Here is a 26,723-nt window from a genome sequence, read left to right on the forward strand (position 1 = left end):
ACACTCCAAGTCTAATGCTGTGCGGCCGGATAGAGCAGTGAGCTGCCCGTCACGTCACCAGGCAACAACACCAACAATTTAGTTAAAACGGGACTTTCTGCGTCCCGGGATGGGTTTGGCCGGGACGCGGGATTTAGGAGGTCTAAATCAGGACAGTCCCGGGCAAACCGGGACGGTTGGTCACTGTCCACCGGTATATTAATAATAATAGTAATTTGTCTCAATTCCTTTTAATATTAAAATGAGAGGGTATGATTGACATGTGTGATATATTTTTCTACACTTATATGAAGATAGCAGATGTGGTGTTTGCTGTGTAGGTACACACAGTCACCAGACCACAATGAAAGCTGAATACCTCTATGGCCAACCTGTGGTTAATCCAGGCGCTACCCTGCTATCAACAACATCACAAATATGTTGCAATACCAGTCAGCAAGTAAAGAAAGTGAGTGAACTTTGTCTGGGCAGAGAACGTGCTGAGCTCAGTGTCCCCTCTCCCGCACTACTACTACTGTCGCAGCAGCACTCCCGCCGCCCGTGCCGGGCTCCAGCAGCACACTATATGCCGGGTCACGCCGTCTGCAGGAACGGGAAAATAGGAAGTCGTAGTAATAAGCATGGGTCTCCCGGAGCCTGCTGGGCCTCTGCTGCTCTCCCTCACTGCAATCCCAGTCTCCTATGTGGTGAATACCTTATCTGCCGCGTCTGAGTGAGTAACCTGCAGTATTACCTGACAGTTTTAGGACTTTTGCAGACTAAGCATATAATATTCCAGCTACTGTAAATAACATTATAAATAGTGGCTTGTATTAACTAACCAATGTTACTTTTACTTTGGACTGTTAATTGTTCTGAGATCTGTGTCTATTTGATACAGAGGTCAGATTCCTATTGCACTATGGAACCCTCACCCAATCAATGGCTGCTGTAAATGAGGCAAGTGGGTAGGATCTCATCTGATCCTATCATAGATGTATGAAATGGACATGGATCATAGAGTCAAAACTGGAAAAAGTTAGGCACAAGCAAAAGGTCCATACCTCCCCACACGACCCTCTTCAGGAGGGACACATTGCTCTGTTTCTGGACTACTTCCTTAATTAATGATTGCCATTACCTGTGTTAAAGCACCTTTCTAATCAATTAACCTGTGTGAAACAGGTGATGGCAATTATACATTATGTGGGAAGTCCAGAAACAGAGCAATGTGTCCCTCCTGAAGAGGGTCATGTTGGGAGTTATGAAGGTCAACACATGAAATAGTTAACATGAGTTTTTCACATTTTTGTGGCAATGCTGACACCTGAGCACGTTACACCCAATAAGTGTACCTCATACATAACTTAACTCACCATGCTTCAGGCCAGGTGCCTCGCTCCTCTACTGCTGCATTCAGTATGTGTGGTATAAAAGATCTACAGTAATTAGATATTATCGACGTGTATTAGGTTGACGCGGGCAAAAGTTGTCCGTGTCGACTTACGTCAAGATTTGTGACAAATAAAACCTGAAAAACATGTCAACCTTTTGACTGTCAACCACTGTCGACCTAATGCTTGTGTTGACTTTCCAACCCGGTCAACCTATTACATGTGTCAATCTAACCCTGTCGACCAACATTCATAGTGTCGACCCTATGACCCATACTAGTCCAGACACGGTCTACTTATCACCTGGATACCGAATTGGACAGACTCTCCTGCCAGCAAATCATTCTTGCTAGAGTTGACAGCTGATCGCTCTCTGATGCTGATGTAATAGAACTAAAAGGTTTTGCTAGCTAGGGGCTTTCCGCCAACTGTGTTGGTATTTATATGTGACAAATTCTTTACTCCTTTATTATACAGTGATGCAGAAAGTGTCGGTGATGTATGTGTCACTTCTGCAGACCGGTGCACTCAATCTGACTCTAGGCTCCAGATTATTAAGCGACAGGACCTAGTAATGCAAACACCTCCAGCGGGATTTTATTGAAGAAAGACTGCTTATCAGCAGGGCAGGATTAAGGTCTATGGGGGCCCTGGACAACGAACTTGTGGGGGCCCCTATCCATGAAAATTATATAATGGTGGTTGGAAAAATAAAGTATAATTTATAAATCAGCAGAACTGCGCAAAATGAAAGAAAATATACTGATGGTACCGTTAGTAATTTAATCAGAACATTACACTTATTGCATAACAAATTAGATCATATTGCAATGCAAATTGAATCAAGGTACCTTTCTAAAGGTACGTACACGGGATGCGGTCAGATTCCCGACGCCGAAATCCCAGCACTTTGCCCCTCTGTGAGTGTCCACGACACCCATTGAGGGAGAATAAATTAGACCAATAGCTAAATCTATTGATGGTTTTTCATCACATAGTTTGATATGCCACCGATGGCAACCATCGATGGTGACTGCACCAATGCCCGTCTCTAGCTAGCCGTTCAAGTGCGTTGCTTACTTCAGTGTTCGACAGTGTCTCCAGGTGATCCTTGGAGCTGACAGGCAATGTTGGATGCTGGGACAGCAAGGCAGCAGATAGCGTGTGGGGGCCTCGGGATGACCGCCCCTGTCACCCACTCCTCTGATCCGGCCATGCTAATCAGTAATGAAATTTCGGTACTTGTGAGTTATCTGGGCGCCCGATTTTTTTATTGTATGCCTTAAGTTAAGGCATACAATCAGATGCGATGCGATGCGATATCGCATCGCATCGCATGCGACCATCGGATGCGATGACCCGATTTTTCCATAGGAATCAATGTTAAAATGGACTGAGTCCATTTTAACATGGAATTCAATGGGAAAAAGGGGTCCTTTTCATACCCCTACTATCCAAGTGGGCATGGAGTTGGATATAAACCTGTGGCGAGCGTAGCGAGCCACCGAGCCCGAAGCGTGGCGAGCGAACGGTATTCCGTGTCCCCTCGCGGGGCTCGCTACGCTCGCCACGCTTCGGGCTCGGTGGCTCGCTACGCTCGCCATGCGATGCGATGTCCCGATCCGACCCGATTTAGAAATCGGGCGCCCGGATAACTCACAAGTACCGAAATTTCTATACTCTAATACAGAGGTTCCCAAACTTTTTTGAATCACGGCACCCTAGAGTTTCAGAGTATTTGTCAGGGCACCCCAAGGTCAAAGTTTGTTACCAAGAATAAATTAAAATTAAATGAAATAAGTTCTGCTTAAATGTCTTCCTTAGGTCCAGTTATGTGGTGAGGAACACGATTCACTTCTGTTTCCTCACATATTTTATAATTGAATGCCCCAAGCACTGATTTTGCCTGTTTCATTGTCCATAAATAATTTGAATCGGTTCTGGACCACCAACCTGAGGCACCCCTGCAAGTGCTCCGAGGCACCCCAGGGAGCCTAGGCGCACAGTTTGGGAACCACTGCTCTAATAGATTACTGGTCTATTTTACTGTAGCCATGCACAGCTGTTAAGAGATGATACGTGTGTCTGTGGAAACATGTACCGTCTCGTGCTCGCTTGGCTTGCCAAAGGTTACTGATCTGAGTAGTCGTCCTCATGGATAGTAAATCAAACAAAAGATTGGAAAACCCCAAAAACTTTTGTTGACCTTGCTTGTCGATTATCGTCATTCTGACCTATTGACCATCTAATTTGTGTGTGTGTGTGTGTGTGTGCTTGCTTGTTTGTTGAGGATTTTAGACAGGCAGGGATTATGTGAATCACATTAGCGCTGCATAAATTGGTGTTAAATGGGATGCGGTCATTAGGTGTACAAGCATTAGGTTGACAGTCACTAGATCAACATGAAAAAGTTTGACAGGAGTTTTTCATGTGTTTTAAAAAAAAAAAATAGAATAGTGTGCCTAAAGCATGGCGAGCGCAGAGAGCCAAGCAAGGGGATGCGGTACGCTTATACTGTGTCCATGTCGACTAAGGTAGACAGACACATTTTTTTTAAACTCATGTTGACCTAATGCTTTTGTCGACCTAATGACCATGTCAACCTAATGCGTGTTGACCTATTTCATGTGTCAACCTAATGATCGTTGACCTATAGTGGTCGACCGAATGACTGTTGACCTAAGTTCTGTTGACCCTATGACCCATACCCATTGTTATATTAACAAATAAATTAATAACAATGATAATAATAATAATAATAATAATAAACCATAGTTGCCCACCCTCCTGCATTCTGCAGGAGCCTCCCTGAAATAGCAGCAATCTCCCTCTCTCCCTCATTAGTCTAGCAATCTCCCTCATGTCACCCAGCCCACATTACACTGTTACATTTTGGGGGAAAAAAGGAATGAGAGACAGATACATTTACAATGAATTTATAGCACCATTTCCCAGCACTGTACCAAGTATAGTAGCTCTTACTAACTGCTCTGGGGCTCATCTACATTTGGATATGAGTAATTTTAAAAGATTTCTCTCAGATGTAGCAGTACACACCCACACTTCTAGGTGCCATGTTCACAATCTCTTTTCACAGTCTCTCCACATATGGAACTAGACACACCCTTTGGGAGGAGCATGACACGCCCCCTCAATGGGGCGCTTTGCAATATTCTACTACCAACTATAATGTCCCTGAACATAATTTTCAAAAGTAGGCAGGTATGTAATAAACTCTTGCTTGACCTGCATTGCTGAGACCAAGTACTACAGACAATGATATAAATCAGTTTTTTTATGAGAGAAAAAGTTAAATGTGGAATAAAAAAACTATGATATAGTTGCACTAACTGTAAGTGCTTGTGGGTAAAGGTGTTTTGATGCTGTGTAAAATCCATGTGGAGATAGGCATTATGGGCCAGATGCACTAAGCTTCAAAAGTGATAAAATGGAGAGTGATAAACAGCCAGCCAATCAGCTCCTGCCTGACATTTTTCAAACACAGCCTGTGGCATGGCAGGTAGGAGCTGATTGGCTGGTTGTTTATCACTCTCCATTTTATCACTTTTGAAGTTTTAGTCCATCTGGCCCATAATAGGCATGTTGGAGGTTTCAAAACATTTTATGGCTGGCCACCTACATCTTTCACTGTAAATGCACTTTCATTCTAACATATTCTGGATGGCTCTAGGGTATTTTTCCATTCTCGCTTCCTTATTACAAAGGCAAGGTATGCCACTGGTTGAAATCATTTTGAGGGGTGTGCGTTTCCCCTAGTGAAAGCAGTTTTGGGCAATGTATCATGTGCCTGAAAAAGACCAAACTATGGCATCACTGATTACTATACTAGTGGTTTAACACAACAGTTAAATATACAATAAGATAAGGTAAGCATAGACCAGTCTTTCCCAAACTGTGTGCCTAGGGGACTCGCAGGGGTGCCTTGGGTTGGTGAACCAAGATCAATTCATATTATTTATGGCCAATGTACCAGGCAAAACCAGTGCTTGTGGCTGCCAATCATAATATATGTGGACAAACAGAGGCTAATCCTGTCCCTCACCAGATAACTGTGACCTATAAACACAATGCACTTAATTTAATATTTTTTTTCTGAATTTCTCGATAAGAAGCATTTGGCCTAGGGGTGCCTTGAAAATATTTTGATGCTCTAGAGCAGTAGTTCCCAACCCTGGTCCTCAAGTACCCCCAGGTACTCCACACAGAATCACAGTGACATAATTAGCTCCACCTGTGGATCTTTTCAGGATATTTTCTGAATAATGAGTGCACCTGCCAGGTGACCTGGATAATGTGCACTGTTGGGGATACTTGAGGACCAGGGTTGGGAACCACTGCTCTAGGGTGCCGTGATTCAAAAATGCCAGTTTTTGGTTTGGGAACCACTGGCATAGACATTGATCAGGAAGTCATTCAGAATTAAACAGCTCCCAGCCCTTCTTATTTTACTAGAACTAATACTAAAATGTGCCTCCTTTCCCATCTATGAAAGTTGAGAGTTGTAATCTGCAGTGATTGATGACACTTTGAACTGGTACTAAATATGTGGCATAATCTATATTCATCCACAAACCTGATAGTTTGTGTGAAAATACCATGTTTTGGAGTCTGCGCAGGCACAAGACCCGTTCTGTGCATGTGTTGAACAAGTCTTACAATGTCGCATCCAGACCCCTGTCAACCGCAGCATGATTGACATGCTGTGGCGTTTAGTGGGGAGCAGTGAGGGCAGCATCTGATACAATCTTCAGAACAGTGGCATGAAAGCATGACCGGTTCAGGGTCTACATCAGGGGTAGCCAACTCCAGTCCTCGAGCGCTACCAACAGTGCACGTTTTCCAGGTCTCCTCACAGAATCACAAGTGAAGTATTTAGCTCCACCTGTGGGTCTTTTAAAATGTGTTACTCAGTAATGAGTGCACCTGTGTACCTGCCTGGTTAGTTGGAAACTGTGAACTGTTAGTAGCTCTCGAGGACTGGAGTTGGCTACCCCTGGTCTACATGGTTAGATGCAGACTACGTGGACCAGGGTGGCCGGAGCCTGCATACGCTTCATATTTAGGCCCCTATTCAGATCTGATCGCAGTACAAATTTGTTCTCATAATGGGCAAAACCATGTGCACTGCAGGTGGGGCAGATATAACATGTGCAGAAAGTTAAATTTGGGTGGGGTGTGTTGAAACTGAAATCTAAATTGCAGTGTAAAAATAATGCAGCCAGTATTTACTCTGCACAGAAACATAACTCACACAAATCTACCTCTCTCTATACATGTTACATCTGCCCCACCTGCAGTGCACATGCTTTTGCCCATTTTGAGAACAAATTTGTACTGCGATCAGATCGCAGTACAAATTTGTGATGTGATAAAACATAATTGAACAATAACATCTGCAGAGAAATAAATTGTCAGATGGAGACTGATGCAGTACTGCCTTTTTATTACAGTACTAAATGCTTGTCTGTTTATCTTTTCAGTCCACTTTTTGTAGCGGGAATTGGAGTTGTGGTGCTGCTGGCTTTACTGGTTGTGTTATTTTACTTTGCACAAGGAAACCCTCCACAAGACCCTCTGTTTTATGGTAAGCGTAGATCTCTATTGAATTTTGTAGTCAATAATTATGGGCGGTACTGAATGTCTCCAAGCTATACTCTATCCTTTAATTTTTAGTCCACAAACTTTAATTGATTCCATTGTATTTTTCTATCTCCATGTACAGTCAGTGAACCAACAGCCATAAAATGATGTTAGTTGTGTAATTCACAATAAAGCATAAATGGCTATAACAATACAAAATGATAATATACAAGTTAGACATATACAAAAAGTGCTTTATATTTTTAGTTAACTTTTATGTGATAGAAAATATGATTTAGATTTATTGATAACCTCCTTTTGAAGACAGTTGTATCTACTGCAGTTTAAATAGCGGCCATTGATTTTTTTCATTGAATGTAGTGTCAGCATACACTGATGATCAATTATGCACATGCACATGTGCAACCACAGTTCCAGTGGCGTAAATATAAATTTTGCTCTCATAGTCAGAAAAGTCTCTGGCGCCCTTCCCCCGTAATCCCACTTACACTATACGCCACACACTGTATTGCCACTTACACTATACGCCACACACCGTATTGCCACTTACACTATACGCCACACACTGTAATACCCCTTACATTATACGTCACACACCATAATGCACCTTACACTATACACCACACACTGTAATGCCCATTATACATTATACATATATTATATACATGTAGCATCGGAGTTCCGATACAGGAGTATATATACTGTATACACAAACACACAGAGACATAAAAGGATATGAGGCTTCTCTGTATATTTAAGGCCCCCATACACTCGACTGATTTGGGCCCGATTTTGATGGATCGGACCCAGAGATCATATGTGCTGCAGCAGGGAGCAGGGATCGAAAGTAATACATTGCATGCAGAAGTGCCACCTTTCCTGTGGGCAGAAGCTTCAGGGGTACAAATGCATGCATTTCTGCCCTTACCATTGAAAGCCTACCTCTTTCAGCACAATCAACAGCAGCGATTCTACCATTAGCTCTTCATTGTCTGTGGGTGCGGAGCTTATCTTTTAGGACTGACTAACTGCAGTAAGTGGACGTGAAAGGGCAGGGGAGTAGGGGGAAATTATATGCATGAAGGGCTGCTGCATTCACCCCACAGACAGCCTCTCACCTCCCCACTCCTTGTTCAGATCCCGCTAAGCCCTGGCCCAGATTCAGCTAAGCCACGCCCCCTCACTGCACCCCTGCTGCCGCATCCTAGATGCCTGCTGAGGTCCCGCAGCAGCCTCATACTGTAATGTCGTTGTGAGTTGCAACCACAGTCCACAGCCCTGATAATTAACCAATAGTGCAAAAAAAACATGAAAAAATGTGCACTATATGAATCAAAGGTGCACACAAAACAGAGAGGATACTTCCCTCATGTGTATCCAATCAGAGGAAAGGGTAAATCCTTCAATTCATTTTTTGAATGGAGAACAGGTTTCCTCAAAGTGCGAAGTCCGGTGTTTTCAGTGAAAGTTCCAGACTGCATAAAAAAATGTGAAAAAACACAATGTATAATAAAGTGAATTCCAAACAAACGGTTTTCTGTTTCTTTAAGCTGAACACAAAGGCGTACCCCACTCACACAAATCGGATGCAAATATATCAAAAAGTTGTTTTTTTTTTAAATTGTGAATCGGTCTGATTCAGAGGGGCATACCTGTACTCACATCAATATTATATAGTATGGGCCCATAAAGGTTTATTTTAGCTTCTCTCTTCCCAATAATCTTTAGAATTGTAGGCGTACCCCAACTCACTGTCTGATGGATTAGTAGACTCCCATAAAGGTATCTTTATTGGCTCGTTGTAGGTGATATATTTAGGATGAATTTCACTGTATGTATCCCTGTTATATGATAACTGATGTATTGGTGCACCCCTACTCACATCAAAATGGGCAGGAGGACACTTATAAAGGTATCTTTATATTAGGGAATCAAGAGGAACTCCCATAAAAGAAGCGTACCACACTCACAATGTTTTAGGGCTGGAACCAAACACATCAAGGTATCTTTGTATCCCAATCTTCCTGTATCGCAGCAGGCTTGGATGTCCCAGTGGAAGTATATGAAGAATCAAAAAAAATAATTTTTGTGTAGAAAAAGTTTATTCACAAAAAGTCCATAGTTGGACTTTTGCAAAATTCCATAAAAACTGAATATGATAAAAAGTAAAAAAATAAAAATTGCTAAATTAACCCCAAGCCCAGAGGCAACATGAAACAATGACACAGTCACCCATGATCAAACTACTGAATCTTAGTGGTTTTTCCCTGCCATTTATAATGGCAATAATTTTAAGTGCAAAACACACCTGGTTTTGCATTTGATATTATTGCTATTTTTAATTTGGAGGTCAAAACTGCACAGAATCTGCTGCTTAGTTCATTTAGCAAAATCTGTTTTGTGCACTATGCCATCATATTCCTTTATCACCTCCATCATATTCCTATATAATCTCTGGCATGATGAGACCTGCAGCTATTTGGCAGCCATGCTTGTTTGCCCACCAGAGAGGCATTGAAAAGGTGATAATGACTTATAAGAACATAGGACCTGATTCAGAGATAATCGCTGATGTGCGAATTCGCAATAAACATGCATGTGGAATCATAGTGCGCATACTTAAGCCAAAATAGCACCAAAAATAGAGAAAGGATCTAGTCGCAATCCACTCACAAGTTGACTGACAGGAAGTCAGCATTTGGGGGTGGTAACCTGCCATCTTTTGGGAGTGCTGTAAAGAAATGCATTCGCATCAGTCCCTGCCCCAGTGAGCTTACAATCTATATTCCCTACCACATGTACACGCACACACGGACATTCTAGGGTTAATTATGTTGGGAGACAATTAACCTACCAGTATATTTTTGAATTGTGGGAGAAACCACATGCATGCACGGGGAGAATATACAAACTCCGCACAGTGAGGGCCATGGTGGGAATCGAACCCATGACCTCAGTGCTGTGAGGCAGTAACGCTAACCATGACACCACATTTGCACAGGCTGGGAAAACATTTGATGTTGAGTAAATTGAATATAAATGTGCGAAAGGATAGTGAATAGTGATCTTTTTCCAAGTCTCTCGCAGAATTGCACATGGTGGGTTTTCATTCCAACTGGGCGGTGGCTAACTCGCAGTCAGCCGCAACTTTGCAGATGAGCGATCAGGTCTGAATCAGGCCCATACAGATGTATATGTTTGTTTGTATATAGATATGGCGGGCGGGATGCAGTTTAAATCCCGGCGGTCGGGATCCCGGCGTTCAGAATCCCGATGCTGGAATCCTGACCGCCGAAATCCCGGCACTTTCTCCCTCCGTGGGTGACCACGACACCCCTGGAGGGAGAATAAATTAGCGTGCCGAGCGTAGCGAGGCACCGGGCCCGCTTTGTGGCGAGCGCAGCGAGCCCGCAAGGGGGGGCGATCCACGTCCCCCCCTTGTCGGGATTCCGGCGTCGGGATTTTGAACACCGGGATCCCGACCGCTGGGATTTCATACTGAATCCTGGCGGGCTGACCGAGAGCAGCTCCATCTGTAGTTAGATCATCAAAAGTTGTTTCGGTACTTGTGTAGTCAGTCAGCAGTAGTACGCAGTTAGCGGAGTAAGTCAGCAGGTGCATTGTACATTGTTAATTTGCTTTATTCTTCTTCTTCTTATTATGAACTAAAATCCAGTAAACACATGTCGTCATTGCTGTCTCAGATGTATGATATGGCAGGTGTGAATGTGTTCCTGAAACACCCTCACTATCCACGCCAGCCCAAAGCGTGGCAAGCGGACGCATTAAGCGTCCTCCCGACCTGTTCATACACCCACTATCCACATCGGCGTGGAGTTGATTTTATAAAGTGTGGCAAACGCAACGAGCCACTGAGCCCGAAGCATGGCGATCGCAGCGAGCCTCGTTGAACACGTGAAGTAATCCACGTCCCCTCGCGGGGCTCGCTCCGGGCTGGCGTGGATGGTTGAATAAACAAGGTCGACAGCTGTTACGTCCACAATTGTCATTGTAGACAGGTAAATAGAATTTTTTACGCTGCACCCCTATGTACCCCCATACCCGACTAAATCTAGACCCCCCAAGCCTCCCCATAGCACTCCGCATACTGTTTAGTGGTTTGCCAGTCTGTGTATTTTTGACTAATGCTGCACCCCTATACCCGAATAAATTTAGACGCTAGAGTGTCTAAATTTAGATGCACCCTTGTTAGCGGTTTGCCGTCACTGCATATTTAGGCTCCCCATAGTCACCTGGGAGACCGTCTAAATTTAGACCCCCTTTGGTAGCGGTTTGGAGACTGCCTAAATTTAGACGCCCCCTTTGTTAGCAGTTTGCCGGGGTGTATTTTTAGGCTCCCCATAGTCACCCCGGAGACCGTCTACATTTATACACCCCCTATGTTAGTGGTTTGCCAGGCTGTCTATTTTAGACGCTCCTTTTGTTAGCGGTTTGCCGGGCTGTCTATTTTTCTGTGGAACTACAAGTGCCACAATGACCTGTCACCGCAGGGCTTCCGCAGAGTCACTATGCTGACAACGTAGTTTTAGCTGCCGCCGTGAAACTACAGAAGTAAGGCAGCCTTTGGGCTACACTGATAACGTAGCTTCAAATGAACTACAGAAGTAAGGCAGCCGTTGGGCTACACTGATAACGTTGCTTCAAACTTAGCGTACTTCTGCCGCCGTGAAACTACACAAGGACCGTTGTTTCAGATTTGTTTTTTGTGCACCTGAATCGTAGGTCGTTGGTTGTAACTCTTACCTTTTGAAATTGTAATTAACACCTCATACCTACATATTAATACTCCTTTTTCTTCCTTTCACCAATAATTTTTAGTTTTTGCGATCTTCTCCTTTACAAGCGTCATTGATTTAATAATATATCTGGAAGAAGATGGCTACATCAGTGGGTTTATGGAGTTCTACATGAAAGAGGTAAGTCTTATTCAGCAGTTTTGTGATCTCAGTTTTTTTTTTTACCTATTTATTTAATGGTTTCCATCAGTATGAGAAGTACAGAGACATGAGTATACAGTTACTATTAAAAATGTAATGCAGCCCACACACGCATCGATTTTAGAACGCGTTTTGTACTTTTAAAGTACAAAACGCATCGTGCGTACAATTATCGGGGTGTATTTGTGCGGCGTGTGCGACGCGATGCTGTGCTATGCGCGTTCCCGGGGGCCGATTTTAGATGTCCAAAAAAGTATGTGCAGCAGGTACTTTTTTGGACATTATCGCATAGCATCGGGCTCAGCATTATACAGGCATACGAGCCGATGCTATACGATGGTTTTTTTTAATTACATACAAATTGGTATCAACAACTTTGTTGCAGGTTTAAAACATGTGAACTCGAACAAAATAAAGGACAGAAAAAGCCAGTGAAAAAATGTGCTTAAATCGCACAGCATCGCATCGCAGACAGCAAAATAACCATCACATCGGGTCATGCTTAATTCTGGCAGAAAAATTGTAAAGAACCATTGTACAGCCAAAAACGCATAGCACTGAAATCGGTGCGTGTGTGGGCACCATTAGATGTAAAATTGCATAAAGACATAAAAGAACAGTGTTGGTGAGAGCACATCTGGAGTGAGTGTGGGGAGAGAACAGACATTCAACACTAGGGCATGTAGTTGAAAGAGCCATATATAATATTATAAAGCATAATATGGAAGCAGAAGAGGAACATAAATCAAGAGAGAGGTTAAGAGAAAAAGTGAAGGATGGGCAAGAAGAACGGATGGTGTAATAGTCATGGGTTCGATTCCCACCATGGCCCTAACTTTGTGTTTGTATATTCTCTACGTGCTTGCATGGGTTTCCTCCGGGTACTCCGGTTTCCTCCCACAGTCCACAAATATATGGGGTATGGATCATTAGGTCTCCAGCAGTTAGGTCGACATGCACTGGGTTGACACCATTAGGTCGACATGCAGAAAGGTTGACACAAATATTAGGTTGGCATGGGCAAGGTCGACAGTCAAAAGGTCGACATGGTGTTTTTTACCCGAATGTCGACATGGACACTGAAACGTAGCACCATGCACTTGGCACACTATTTTATTCTCCCACCACACCCTAATGGATGGTAGGGCATGAAATACAGCCTGTCTGCACATGTCGGCTCAAAAAACAGTGAAAACCCCATGTCAACCTAATGCTCGTGTCGACCTATACACATGTCGACCTTTCTGCATGTCGACCTAATGGTGTCGACCCAATGCTTGTCGACTTAATGAGCGTATCCAACTGTAAGCTCTACTGGGGCAGGGAACTATTCTCTGTAAAGCGCCGCAGAATATGTGTGCGCAATAACTGTTTATAAATAATAAATAAGAAGTGGGGAAAGGAGGAGGAAAACAAAGAAAGAGGTATAACTCATGTCTACATTTTGAACTAGGGGGAATTAAATTTCCCTTTAATAGGAATAGGTAAAAATAAAACATGTTACAATGTTGTCGAATCGCACCAAACCATGAGAAATTTATGGGAGTTGTTATGTAGATAAGCGGATATCTTCTCCATGCAAAGTACCAGGTTTATTCACAAGTTTTGCATATGGACAAAAGGTACATAGAGAGTTAGAGTTGGGTGGGGTGTTTTCAAACTGAAATCTAAATTGCAGTGTAAAAATAAAGCAGCCAGTATTTACCCTGCACAGAAACAAAATAACTCACCCAAATCTAACACACTCTCTGCACATGTTACATCTGCCCCACCTGCAGTGCAGCATGTTTTTTCCCAGGTGCACGTTTACTTTTTTTCTTTTTTTTGTGCTTTACTTCCAAATCACAATTATATCCATAATGAAAAAGAGTGCAAGTAGAACATTAGAGGGTATTTTTATTTATATTTATTAACAGTTTCTTATATAGCGCACACATGTTCCGCAGCTCTTTACAGAGTATAGTTGAACATTCACATCAGTCCCTGCCCCAGTGGAGCTTACAATCTATATTCCCTACCACATGCACTCGCACACACAGACATTATAGGGTTAATTTTGCTGGGAGCCAATTAACCTACCAGTATATTTTTGGATTGTGGGAGGAAACTGATGCAAGCACGGGGAGAATATACAAACTCCGCACAGTTAGAGCCATGGTGGGAATTGAACCCATGACCTCAGTGCTGTGAGGCAGTAATTCTAACCATTACACCTTCCGTACTGCACTTATTCACATGCACTTTACTAGTAAATGCATCGAGTTTTAGCAATGGCTATACCATTGTATTGAAAATTGCCATGGATCTGTGTAAGGACAATGTTTTTGTGCTACCGATTCCAATATTACAGTGATTTACCAGTTTCTGTTTATTGCCCTCTACCTCTAAACAGCTACAAGTCACTGTGTCTGTTCTCGCAGTACACGGAGCCATTCCTTGCTTTTCTGAGACAGATTATATTGGTGGATTCACTCAGTCTTATCAGCATGCAAACAATTTTGCAAACCTGAGGAAAAAGCTATATCGTTTCTAGCCGCAATTCCTCAGTGAGGATTAAATCTTTATTCCCTGAGTTCTGCGGGATAATCATTGCTGTTAAAATGCTTGCTAGTAGCCTGCAAATACATTCTCCTTTTTATTTTATATTTTTTGTAGTGTACATAACTGCTAGATCAGATTAATTTACATAAGACATAGATACACATTGCATTCAAAGAAGTAGCTTAAATTTAATCTCCGGGACATGATATCATAAGCCTTTTTTCTATGTATATAGTAAGAGATTACTATACCCTATAATGTGGCTGTGCTGACAATCAGGGTTGTAGCTTCTGTTTATTTCCTGTAGGGGGAGCCATACCTCCGTACTGCTCATGGAATGCTCATTTGCCTGTGGGATGGAACTGTGCATTACTTACTCTACTTGATTATGTTAGCAACAATGGCTAATGGGTGAGTAAAACAACGATAGTGTGCTATAGATGTGCTTTTGGTTTGAGGTTAGTGCAGTCGATTGTAATGTATTTGTTTTTGTATTAATTCCACTCCTAAAACATGCATATGCAAAAGTCACCACACAGATAAATAATTAATTAATTAACCTAACTGATTACATTGATCTCTATTTACAGTATTATGCTGTTTCTCCAACTCTTCAGAGACATTAACTTTGCAATGTCCCAATTGATACTACAGGGACAAATTGTGACCAAGTCAGGCCACGAGTGATTGTAGATGCCATGCAGCCCCACTAAATATGTAAAGCATCACATTGTTTCTGTAAGTCTGATGTTTCTGATTTCCTCTCATCTCCAGGAAGAACTACAAAGCAGTGGGTCTGTTCTGGCTGGGCTCCCTCCTTATGAGCATGCTGGTGTTTCTCCCTGGAAATGTCATTGGTAAGAAGAGATCAATGTCTGTCACCTGTCAGACCTTTCTGCAATATTGTTCAAATATCTAGGGGACCTTTGTCATAGAACTACTGTACAGTATCTGTCATGACAAATAGCGCCTCTTTCCTATTACATAGTTGTCAGTCTCCTGTCAATGAATCAACAAAAGAATAGCACCTTTTGGGGCAGATTTATTAAGCTTGGAGAAGAGATAAACTGGATATAAAGCGGAGAAAAGGTAAAAGGAGATAAAGCACCAGCCAATCAGCTGTGTTTGAAAAAGACAGTTGGGAGTTGATTGGCTGGTGCTTTATCTCCTTTTACCTTTTCTCCGCTTTATCTCCAGTTTATCTCTTCTCCAAGCTTAATAAATCTTGATACCGCAGACCATACTACTCTGGGTTTTCTTGTACCTTGACATCCACCCTTGCTACAGATTTGATTTGCCTTGTTTAACTTTAAGAGATGGTCTTAGAGCTAATACTGTGTTTCTATTGGGATGTACAGTAGTTAATATTCTGGCGTTAAGCATTCCAATGGTCAAAATGGCCACATTGACATCCCAATGGTCAGAATCAACGGTAAGTACAGGGAATTGGGTTTAAGGTTAGCATTAGCAATAGGGGTAAGGTTAGGCTGAGTGAGGTGGACAGTTAAGGGGAGGCTAGATTTAGTTTGCTGTAGGGGAGGGTTGTCGTTAAGCTCAAGGGAGCAGAAATATATATACAGTACCTAATATAGTTTTGGAGTATCCCCTTGGGGATGAGGCAAATTATAAAGCTGGACCGGGATCTCATACTGTACAGTTTTGTTTCATCTTACATGACCTGCTAATGGTTGTGTTCTAGATGCAGAGATGCTGCTCTTGTCAGTTTATTCTTCATACTGCATGGATCTAACATTATATCTTGCAAGACCTGTTAAGGTGCATTTCTGTTCTGTTCACCATATATGCACATTTGCCTCTTTGCTACATAAAAATACGGTACTTATATGTTAGTTGGGCACCCACTAAGCTATTTGCTTCGTTTTACGCGTCCCCTCGCAGGGCTCGCCACGCTTCGGGCTCCGTGGCTCGCTGCGCTCGCCACTCTATATAAAATCAGCTCCATGCCGACATAGATAGTGGGGGTATGAGCATACTAACTATAGTGGGCACCCAACTAACATATAAGTACCAAAAATGCATATCATCTTCGGCTGCACTAGTGTAGACTAGCAGCCTGAGTCAGAGTTGGATGCTATTCCAATGATTTTGCAGTTGGGTGGGTTCTTTTTGTACTGTGCATGCATCTGAGTCACACTGTGCATCCATCGCGGTTGGTTACCGCCGGCAGTCGCAGAGAAAATTTGGATACAGAATTATTCAGAGGATGCGTTTATGGCTGGCAGAAGTGTTCTCATACATCTTTTCTGCAGCCACGCCAAACAGCCCCTCTTCCCACAACAGGTCACCTGGGGGGGGGGGGGGCAAGAAACCCTGTCACTGGCCCTGGTTCTGTCTAATGGGGGGAGAGAAGGGTGGAATTAGGTGGCAGAGGGAAAATAGTTCAACCACCTTAAACCCTGGCTATGATCTATGACACCATGTTGAATCATGTCTAATTCCGCATGAATACTATCTATGTAGATGTCAAGCTGACAGAGGTATACTAACTTTCTGTAGTCTAGCTGATACATTACACCAGATACTATTCAATTATATGATAATGCTTAAAAGTATTTGTTTATGGTATTTACGGCACATAAATAGCAAATTAAAATGTAACCGATACTAGCGTCCTAATCACTGTAAAGTTGTTCCATCTCCATTGGACAGGATGGAGTTAGAATAAATGTTGATACAGATAGTGATGGATTGAATCACTTCCCATTTTTCAGCCTTTCTAGAATTTACTGTTTTATCCCCGTCAGTTGCTCATAGTTCAGAACAAACTGTAAAAGCCAAGGTTTGATTTGATTAGGCTGGGAATGAAACTAGTCTTGATGTATTGCAGGCGCAGTGTTATGAGACTAAATGATATGTCCTACCGGCCTGGGAGACGTTAATCACGGGCTCTTAGCAGATAAGAGATAGGAGGAGGTCTGTGGGGTGACTATTTCTTATTGTATGCTAATCAAGTCTCACAGGAGACTCACGACTCCATAAGTGCTACTCTAATTTTATAATGTCACACAGAGGTTATTTGGTCATGTTTATTTGTGATGGAATTCATGTCTCCCTGCTGCAATAAATTGTTATATGGCGTGATGGTTGTTTCTATTTCAGGAAAGTATGGGACTGAAGTACGACCTGCCTTCATCCTTAATATTCCCTACCTGTTTCTCCCTATCTGGGCAGGGATGAGGATATTCCGAGGAAAGCATTCATATACCAAGGTCCCATGTGAAAAGGTAAGGGGATGTCTGCATTGTTACACCACTAAACCATGGTGTCCTGCAGAGTAAGTGCTGTTCATTGTTTCTGTTTTTTTCTTCCGTCAGGTAGAGGTGGCACACAATGCAGACATCTTTCAACGCCCTATAGATATCGCACTGATTTTATACCTGTTAGGTGCTATTGTATTTACAGTCTTCAGGGGCCTGGTAAGTGCGAGAAGAATACATTGGTGACAGTCTATAACAGGTAGACCATCAGCTACCGCCTGCCCATATCATGCTGTACTCTGGAATATATGTGCCCACTTTTACCATCCTTTCTGTAGATTGAGCACATTATGATGGGGCACTTGGTGTAGAGGTTTAGAAGGTCTCTCAGCACTAAGCCCGGTTACCTTAATAAGTGACAAAGATTTAACATAAGCCGGAGTCCCACTGTTCTCATCTCCGCAGGGGCCAGGTGAGTATAGTTACTGTACAATAAGGAAATACTCATCATGTTTTGGACTTAGCCCTTTATTATGTAGGTGGCTAAGTGATCCAATCAGTCTTAGCTTTAAGTATATATTCTCCATTGAGAACTGTATAATGCAGCCCCTGCAGGGTCCGGATGGTGCATGTTCCTACTGCTACTAAAGTAACTGGAATATAATGGACTTCTATACAGGGGTTAAAGCTTCATCATGAGGAAACTCGCATTTCTGTTCATTTCCTTCATTTCTTTACCTTCTACCAATGTGTGATGTCAAACTAGGACATGAATGAATATTCATTAATAAATCTAGTAAGTGAGGCCTGATACTGAGTCACCATTAATACATATTTTATGGCATACACAGAATACAGGGTAGTATGAGATGAAGACAGGATCTTCTAATATTCATACATTACAAAACTAATTTTTTGGTTTGGGTCTGACATGTTAACCACAAGAGATAAGAAACGTGACACACGTAGCGTCAAGCAGCATGCCTGTGCATCTAGAAATGTGGGCGCCTTCTGTTCTTGTGGCATCGGCATGATCTGTGGTGACTTCCACATGTGTGGCTTCAGTTGCCGCAGTAGATGCTCCTTTGACAGGTGTAATTAACAAAACATTTGAGCAACATAATGGGCCAGATGTAATAAGGCTCAAGGTTTTTGTGCACTTCTTTGCACATTAAAAGGTGTAAGTTTGTGCCAAATCCTGTGAGTTCTTCTGTTTAATGAGAGTGTTCACTCAACTGTAAAATTTGCAACTGCATCATTTTGGAGGCGTATCTTTTGCACCTGCTATAGGGCAGACACAAGTGCACAGATATGATGGCTTGGTAACACATTCTGTTTACGCCTATGCAAAGGCGTCTTGTATTTTATTTTAGAAAACAGGGATTTGTTTTTGCGTGAATGTTTCTTTTCAGTCATTTTTTTTACAACTCTGCATAAGCCCACATAATCTAAGCACTACAAGCTAGAAAGTGTTTCCTGTTGTTTCCTGTTGTTGAAAGGTAATAACCCAAAGCTGTACAAACTTTCCAAAAAGTAAATAAAGGTACAGCACTAATTCCCCAATTTTTAATGAGACGAAGCAATGCTATTTTTTAAAAAGCTTTTATATTTTATTCATAGGAGAGGTTTCTTTCCATCTGCTGTGCACATGCTGAATAGCGACAATGTACCCCTTAGCTGCTAAATATGTCTGTATCCTCAGATTTGCTGTTTTATTGTACCGGTGTGATGTTGTACAGAGAAATATAATTTGTCAAATTCCTTGTGCTTTTGATGATGATAACGAATGATATTTTCCCAGCAGGATGTTATTCACCACCAATTATCATGTAGCGCTAATATTCACAAGCACGGAGGGCTTAACAGTTTGCGGTTTGGATGATTTGTCTACTCCTCTTCTTACTTCATCTTGTTCTTGGTCATTTCATTGCATTTGCAACTTTTTCTGCCTTCTTAAGCCAGTTCTCATCATTCACAAACCAAATATGTAGCATCTTAGACACTTTCATGAACTAATACATTGGATCTCTGCATGTCTGGGCCCATTTACATTTCTATGATATAAATAAAATATTTCCCAAGCTGTAAAATGAAAAGCTTCTTGGATTAGGAAAAATATAATGCATTCTCTATTGGGTGGCTATGTGCCTGATATATATGATTCTATTCTCACAAGTAATGGCATTGCCATGAAAGTTTACTAGGTATAACAAATATAGGGTAAGGTCCATACATACTGGGTGACTTTGAGCTGAAAGAAGCTCAGTTTTGTCTTTTGAGCTGCTTTCCGCTCAAAAGCTGCCCAGTGTGTGTGGCCCGGCTATGAGCAGAGAACACTGATGCACGCTACCGCATCATCACTGTCCCCGCCGCTCATCTGATGGTATTACCAGCAGATGAGCAATGGGGTGGACGGTTTTCCATAGCGCCATGATATGGAAAGTCATCCACCCCCGGGGAAAATCGCTAAAACGGGTGAAAATCGCTCAGTGTGTATGCACTAAGCGATTTTCCCCATCATTGTTGTCCATACACGCTAGACAAAAATATTGCCCAGTGGGTATGGACCTTTACTGACTTTTTCTGGGGAGAATAATGGCAAATGTCTCTGGTGTAAGGTGGAGATGGGAAACTTTTGTGCTCATCATAGAACTTCCGGCCAATATTTTGGAGAATAGTAGTGAACTGCATCAGTGCTGCCAGAGTGGTTGGAGGTGCATTCGATCAATGCATGTATCTTTGAGTTGGGTTATATATGTAAATAAACCATCATTGAGTGTATTAAAAATGTTCCGGCACCGGCTAGAGTTGCCATAGCAGACAGTGCAGAAGCTGTTAGAGTTTGGTCAGGGAGTCCTTAATAACTGACATCCTGGAGTGGAAAGCTTTGTGTAGATTTTCCTCCCATTTAAATGCAAATACGGGTCTAGGCTATGACAGAATGCAGTGTTACAGCTTAATTATAACCCCGGAGTGGCAATTGGGAATACATTTGCATTGCATACAACTCTGCATCACTCAAAGTTGTATATGCATGGTTCCAGAACATACACAGAGTGAAAACACTCAACATATGCTCCACAATGCATTTGAAAATGTTTCTTTATTATATGTTTTATCCGTGGGGCTTTAATAAAAAATATTGAAAAAAAAAACACACAAAACATTTGTTACACAAGTAGACATGCATTTAACACTGCATCAGCCCCAATATGTTGATATGTGCATCTTCTAATACTAGCATATACCATGGCAATGTTCATAAATACACCGTTAGGGCCATATTCAGTTAATGGCGGTGTCCAGCTGCACACATAAGTAGCCCAACATTGCAGAGTTCTGAGGCACCTTTATGGATGCGATTCTAATGGCCAGGAGATGCTGGAAAAATAGTCAGAAGTTGTCACCTTGTGCCCATTGCTGCTAATTGAATAATACTGTTAGAGTCCATTTAAAGAAATGCTTATATAAATGTCTTCTTTTGCCTGTACAGTTGGTTTTGGACTGCCCTTCAGATACCTGTTTCACTTACATCTACCAGTATGAACCGTACTTGAGGGACCCAGTGGCTTATCCCAAAGTCCAGGCAAGTGCACTTGTGTCTGTTGTATGGTGCAGGTTTGTATATTTGGTGTTTGCATTTATAAGTTGTACATACAGTCTCTTTACTTATGCAAAGTGAAAAGTCCTCCATTTTAAATTGGCTGGAAAACTAAAACATATTAACTGAGTAAGTTGATCTTTTTGTCTTTAGCTTGTGTATGGAGTGTATCTGATCCTGTGTAATCAGTAAACGTTGTTATTTATTGCTGCAGTTGTAATAAAGATCTGTATTATTGCCAATAGCAAGTCCAATATACAGTTTCATAGTATAGTATAAACCGAGCCTACTTTTTGTGAGTTTGTGAATGTGGTTTGCACCAACAATAAGGGCCTGATTCAGATCCATACTTTGAATGAATAGAAATAGACATGACAGATATTTATTCCTTTCAGATGTTAGTGTATATGTTCTACCTACTTCCATTTCTGTGTGCATTCATCTATGGTCTGCTGGTTCCCGGCTGTTCCTGGATGTTGGACTGGACAATTGTGGGTGCCGGTGCAGTGGCACAGGTAAGTAATACAAGTACTAGTAAAGGTACCCGGCTTATGTCGGATCACTTCAGTCTGCCCCCTCCTGCACTCTCTGACCCAAAACATTGTTTCCTTTTCTGCGTCCCCTCACCTCGCTCTAAGTACTTACACACACTTCATCTTGTTCCTGCACTCATGCATACCTCTTTACCTGGTGGCCTTATGGATCCTCCTCTTCTGCAGTGTTCCATCCAGGGCTATTTTTGGGCCGGAACGGCCCGGAGCGCCGTTCCTAAAGCTCTTTTGCAAAATTACGTCAGCAGGAACGGCGTTCCGGGACCTCTGCGGCCTGCCCTGCTCTGATGCGCCGCTGCTCTGAGAGGTGTCCCTGCTGTCATCAGTGTCTCTCCTTCCCTTCCTAAACGGTGTGTCCCTGTGACATTAGCCAATGATAGCTCGCGTGCCGGCTACTGATTGGCTGCCGGCTCGTGAGCCAATCGGAGCTCACGTGCCAGCAGCCAATCAGGAGCCAGCCCGTGAGCTTTGATTGGCTGATGTCACGGGGACACACAGTGAAGGTAGGGAAGGAGAGACGCTGATGGGGCATCGATGTAACCCGACGTCAGGCGAGATGTTCTGCTATTTCAAAGCCAGCCACTGCGGGGTTATGAGCTACGGTGGCTGTTTTGCACTTCTGCTGCAGTACAGGTGCTGGACGGTGGCTAGGAGAGGTATCCAGAGCCTGTTTAATGTGAGGCGAGTCTGCTCTGCACAGCAGCGCATGGAGGCGCCGGACTCCCTACCTCTTCAGTGTCCACTGCTGCTGCACACTGACAGGCAGAAGGAGAGTAGCAGTGTGAGGGTGACACAGCACAGTACCAGCGGTATGACCGTGACGGTGTGGGGGGAGGGAGGGGGGCTAACCTACAGGTGATTTAGATGGGAGCTTGCAGGGAAGCATCACCTTGGACAGTGTGGGGAGGGGTCTGAGTGTTTGCACATTGTGGTCATTGTGTATCGGGCATTACTGTGGGTATTGGGGGCATTGTGTAACTGGCACTGCTGATGGAATATGTATAGGCATGTGTATATTTGCATTACTGTGGAATTATGTCTCTATATGGAACTGCTGAGGGCATTATGTGTTAAAAAAGTTTATGCAACAATTGATGCCCCGCCCCTTTAGTTGCTCCACCCACATCACCGCCCACATCTGCCACACCCACAGTTCCTGAACCTATTTTCCGACAAAAATAGCACCATCTAACTAGTAGTGGTAGCCTTAATATGTTATATGATATTTATTAGGCAGTTTTAATAACCCAATGTATATTTATGCTAAATGCTATATTCATCGGCTCAGATATTTTTTTCATTGAATATTGTTCTTCCTAGGCCCAGTTTGCTCACATTGGATCCTCGATCTATCAACGAACGCCATATACTTACCGTGTTCCTCGAGAAACGTGGTGGGAGTTTATGATATTGAATGTTGTGTTTACCCTGGGAATGCAACTGCTGGCCTACCGATGTCTGCAGAACCCAGCTTACTTTCTGAGTGAAACAAAACAGAATGTAGAGGAAGGCAAGAAAAAGGATTAGTGAGGGGAATAATTAAGACTGCAGTGCCTAAGTTGTCTTTAATAAGGCCTTAGATGTTGAAAGTGAACTGGGCTCCTTATGGTGCATAGGGTTCCAGACTGTGACTTGGATCTCCTTGAACTATTGCAGAAGAAACACAAAAGGACATGTTCAACCGAGAAGAGATCCTACCATAAAATTAGGTAATAAGAAGAAAAAAATTCTCTGTGGTTGTGTTTTTTTACTTGATGGCTAGTAACATATTAAATGTATACAATTCAGTTCTACTATTTTGTACATATCGTGTCCTTATTGAGTTGAGGTGAAAATCTAATTTTGGCCAGCAATCCTGCTCTCCGAATAACTGATAGCAGAAAAGGGTCATATGTGCTTACTGCTGCTGTCGTTGTAGAAGCTATGTGATCTCTAACAGCATGAATAGAATAGATGCATTTGATGGAGGAGACATCATTTTCCTACCTGACGTGTCTGTTCTACTACCACCCTTCCGGTGCAATGACTGCTGGAGCAGGCATGGGTGATCGGTGTGACTTGCAGAGAAGGGAGAGTAGTTACCTAGAAATGAGGTAGTTATTTTCATTTCTTTCTGTGAGTTTGGGGGAGGTCTTTGAGTGGCTCATTAAGTTCTGCTAACATACTCAAAGGATCACAATTGCACAATCATGTCCCACATACTGTATGTATCATAAACTGGAGGAGTATATCTGAGACTGCCTCACAAAATGGTGTACTAAGATGGGAGTTCTCTTGTATGCAGTGGCAGTTTTTATCAGTTGGAACAATAAAAACTGTGTGTTATATTAGCAGAATATTGCACAGCATTATTATACTGACACAAACACTTACCTGCACACACTGCCAGAAGTACCGCCCCTGCATCAGGAACTTCTACTCAAGAAGAACAGACAAGATGCAGCAATCAGAACATCTGGGTGAGTTACTTCTATTAATTTACCCAATTATCTCGCCATAACCTGACACGGCACTCATTCTTAGTACCTGAGGTGATGGAAACAACACGAGGTGTTTGGAATCAGATGAGAGTTGATGGCAAAATAAGTCTGCACAAGGACTCCATCCCCACTGTCGGGGGGGGGGGGGGGGGGGGGGGGGGGGGCGGAATCCATTCTATATGACAAGGCACCCATACTGCAGATTATCAGTTAATTAAGAATGGACAGAGACTTTCCAATCTATCATCCTAGCACCTACCCTTGAGCTTACCAATTGTCCATATGTATGTGTTATTTGCACCAGATTTTCACCATTTATATTGAGATTATTGTATATTATACAGAAACCATTGCTTTTATTACATTATATGGTATCCATTCAGCCACATTGCACATCGCTTTATAATATGAAGCGCAGTTTTTTTTTTTTGAGCATGATAATTCACCCTGCCACACATGACTTGTCCCCCAGATCTCAATCTGATCGAGCATCTGTGGGGTGGGGAAAAAAAGCGCAAGCCATGGAGGCCTCACCTTGAACCTTACAGGACTTTAATGATTTACTGTTAATGAGTGAGATGTACTAAGCCTTGAAAAGTGATACAATGTATAGTGATAAACCACCAGCCAATCAGCTTCTAACTGTCATATCACAGGCTGTGACGAAATGACAGGTAGGAGCTGATTGGCTGGTTCATTATCTCTCTCCAATTTTCACTTTTCAAGCTTAGAACATGTGACCCAATGTCTTAGTGACAGATTCCACAGGATACCTTCAGAGGTCCTGTGGAGTCCATGCCTCCAGAGTTCAGAACTGTTTTGATGGCACGACTTGGGGCACTTCTAGACTGTACAATATTTCTGTACGTTTTAAACTAGATTTGCGTGGAGCAGGAGCTCGCATTGCACCTTTAGTATTAGGCAGATGGTTTTAATTTTATGGCCAATGGGTATGCCAATGGATATTTGTGTCAGTATTAAAAAATATTAAATAAATGATATAGAACAATAGCAAATGAACACGTATGTATTATTTTAGGCAATGTATTTGGATATCTTGCACTTGTGGTTTGTGCAGCCCTGTTTCCATGGTGATGCCACTATTGTGTCAGAATACAGCTACACACATGCAGTATCACAGTCATTCACATATTTGTTAATAGTTGAAGGGTCCACATTTGCAATTGAGCATCCGCTGGCAGGTACACAAACTGGTTATCGAATAAATCTACCTATGCAGTTTGAGAAATGACGTGTTATGCAACTGTGACAATTGTTAGCCTTTGGGGACTGGATCGGGAATTAGTGATGCATAGAGCTGCAAGGTGCTTGTACGTAGTCCTGCTTTAATATTGCTACCACTCTTCGTTTCTCCGGAGGGGTGAGGAGAGGCACATCTATTCTGCTGAGGTCTGAACCGCTACAAAGAGAATTTATTTTTCTGTTAATGAGATCTAGCAGGGAAACAGCTGTGATGCGCTCTGCAGCTTAATGAAAGCTCTGTGCTCACACAGGGTGGAACAGCAGATAAATTAGATAGTGACCCTATAATTGATAGATACATATATAAAATGCTAATGACTATAGTTGAACATTTTACATTTATTTTTTCCCCCTTAAACTCAGGAGATCTAATTTGTTCAATAGGGGGACAAGTTGTAAGTCCGTCACTAATGTCTGGCTGTCTGTGATGACCATGGTGATACAGATCTTCTATGTCTGCATCCCTGTGAAACAACACAGTGCTTTTAAATAGAGAAACATAGAATTTGACGGCAGATAAGAACCACTTGGCCCATCTAGTCAGCCCCTTTTTTAAACATGTTACCTCAAACCATATTTGATCCTTATTTCTTTGTAAGGATATCAATATGCCTATCCTAATCATGTTTAAATTGTTCTACTGTATTTGCCTCTACCACCTTTGATGGTAGGCTATTCCACTTATCTACTACTACTGTTTCTGTAAAGTAATTCTTCCTCACATTTCCCCTGAATCTTCCTCCCTCTAGTTTCAGTGCATGTCCTCGTGTTCTGTTGCTCCTCTTCCTGTGAAGAATGTCTCCCATCTGTACCTTGTTAAAACCCTCGATCTATTTGAAAGTTTCTATCATGTCCCCCCTTTCCCTTCTCTGCTCTATACTATACATTCTTTTAATTATTTTCTTTTAAGGTCCATACACACTGGGCGATTATGCTGGACAGCTGGGGGGAAAGCCGCTCAGTGCATACACACTGAGCGGCTTTCCCCTTGCCCGGCGCCATCAGCGGCAGGGTGGACAGCTTCGCATAGCGCTGCACTTCGCAAAGCCGTCCTGAAAGTCGCTCTCTGCTGGTATTACCAGCAGATGAGTGGCTTTCCCAGTGATGATGTGGGAG

The 26,723-nt window shown here is 42.5% G+C and overlaps 1 protein-coding gene across 1 annotated transcript; it reads left to right on the plus strand.

Annotated features, from left to right (window-relative positions):
- Nucleotides 1-394: 394 nt before the first annotated feature.
- Nucleotides 395-23,657, plus strand: TM6SF2 (transmembrane 6 superfamily member 2). The gene is made up of 10 exons (XM_083180295.1): nt 395-712; nt 6,875-6,978; nt 11,835-11,932; nt 14,802-14,905; nt 15,269-15,351; nt 17,615-17,739; nt 17,830-17,931; nt 21,206-21,298; nt 21,709-21,828; nt 23,185-23,657. Exons 1-10 carry the CDS (start codon nt 621-623, stop codon nt 23,389-23,391), a joined length of 1,128 nt encoding a protein of 375 aa, XP_083036421.1. The 5' UTR covers nt 395-620; the 3' UTR covers nt 23,392-23,657.
- Nucleotides 23,658-26,723: the final 3,066 nt, after the last annotated feature.

Source organism: Crinia signifera, chromosome 1 (genome assembly GCF_055691185.1).
Source record: "Crinia signifera chromosome 1, ASM5569118v1, whole genome shotgun sequence".
Taxonomy (NCBI): domain Eukaryota; kingdom Metazoa; phylum Chordata; class Amphibia; order Anura; family Myobatrachidae; genus Crinia; species Crinia signifera.

What these genes read in the sequence shown, in the direction of transcription:
- TM6SF2 (XM_083180295.1), top strand. Translation starts at nt 621, where the DNA reads ATGGGTCTCCCGGAGCCTGCTGGGCCTCTGCTGCTCTCCCTCACTGCA. An exon ending in TCTCCCTGGAAATGTCATTG is followed by an intron (nt 15,352 to 17,614) that starts GTAAGAAGAGAT and finishes TTTCTATTTCAG; the next exon opens with GAAAGTATGGGACTGAAGTA. An exon ending in GTGCCGGTGCAGTGGCACAG is followed by an intron (nt 21,829 to 23,184) that starts GTAAGTAATACA and finishes TGTTCTTCCTAG; the next exon opens with GCCCAGTTTGCTCACATTGG.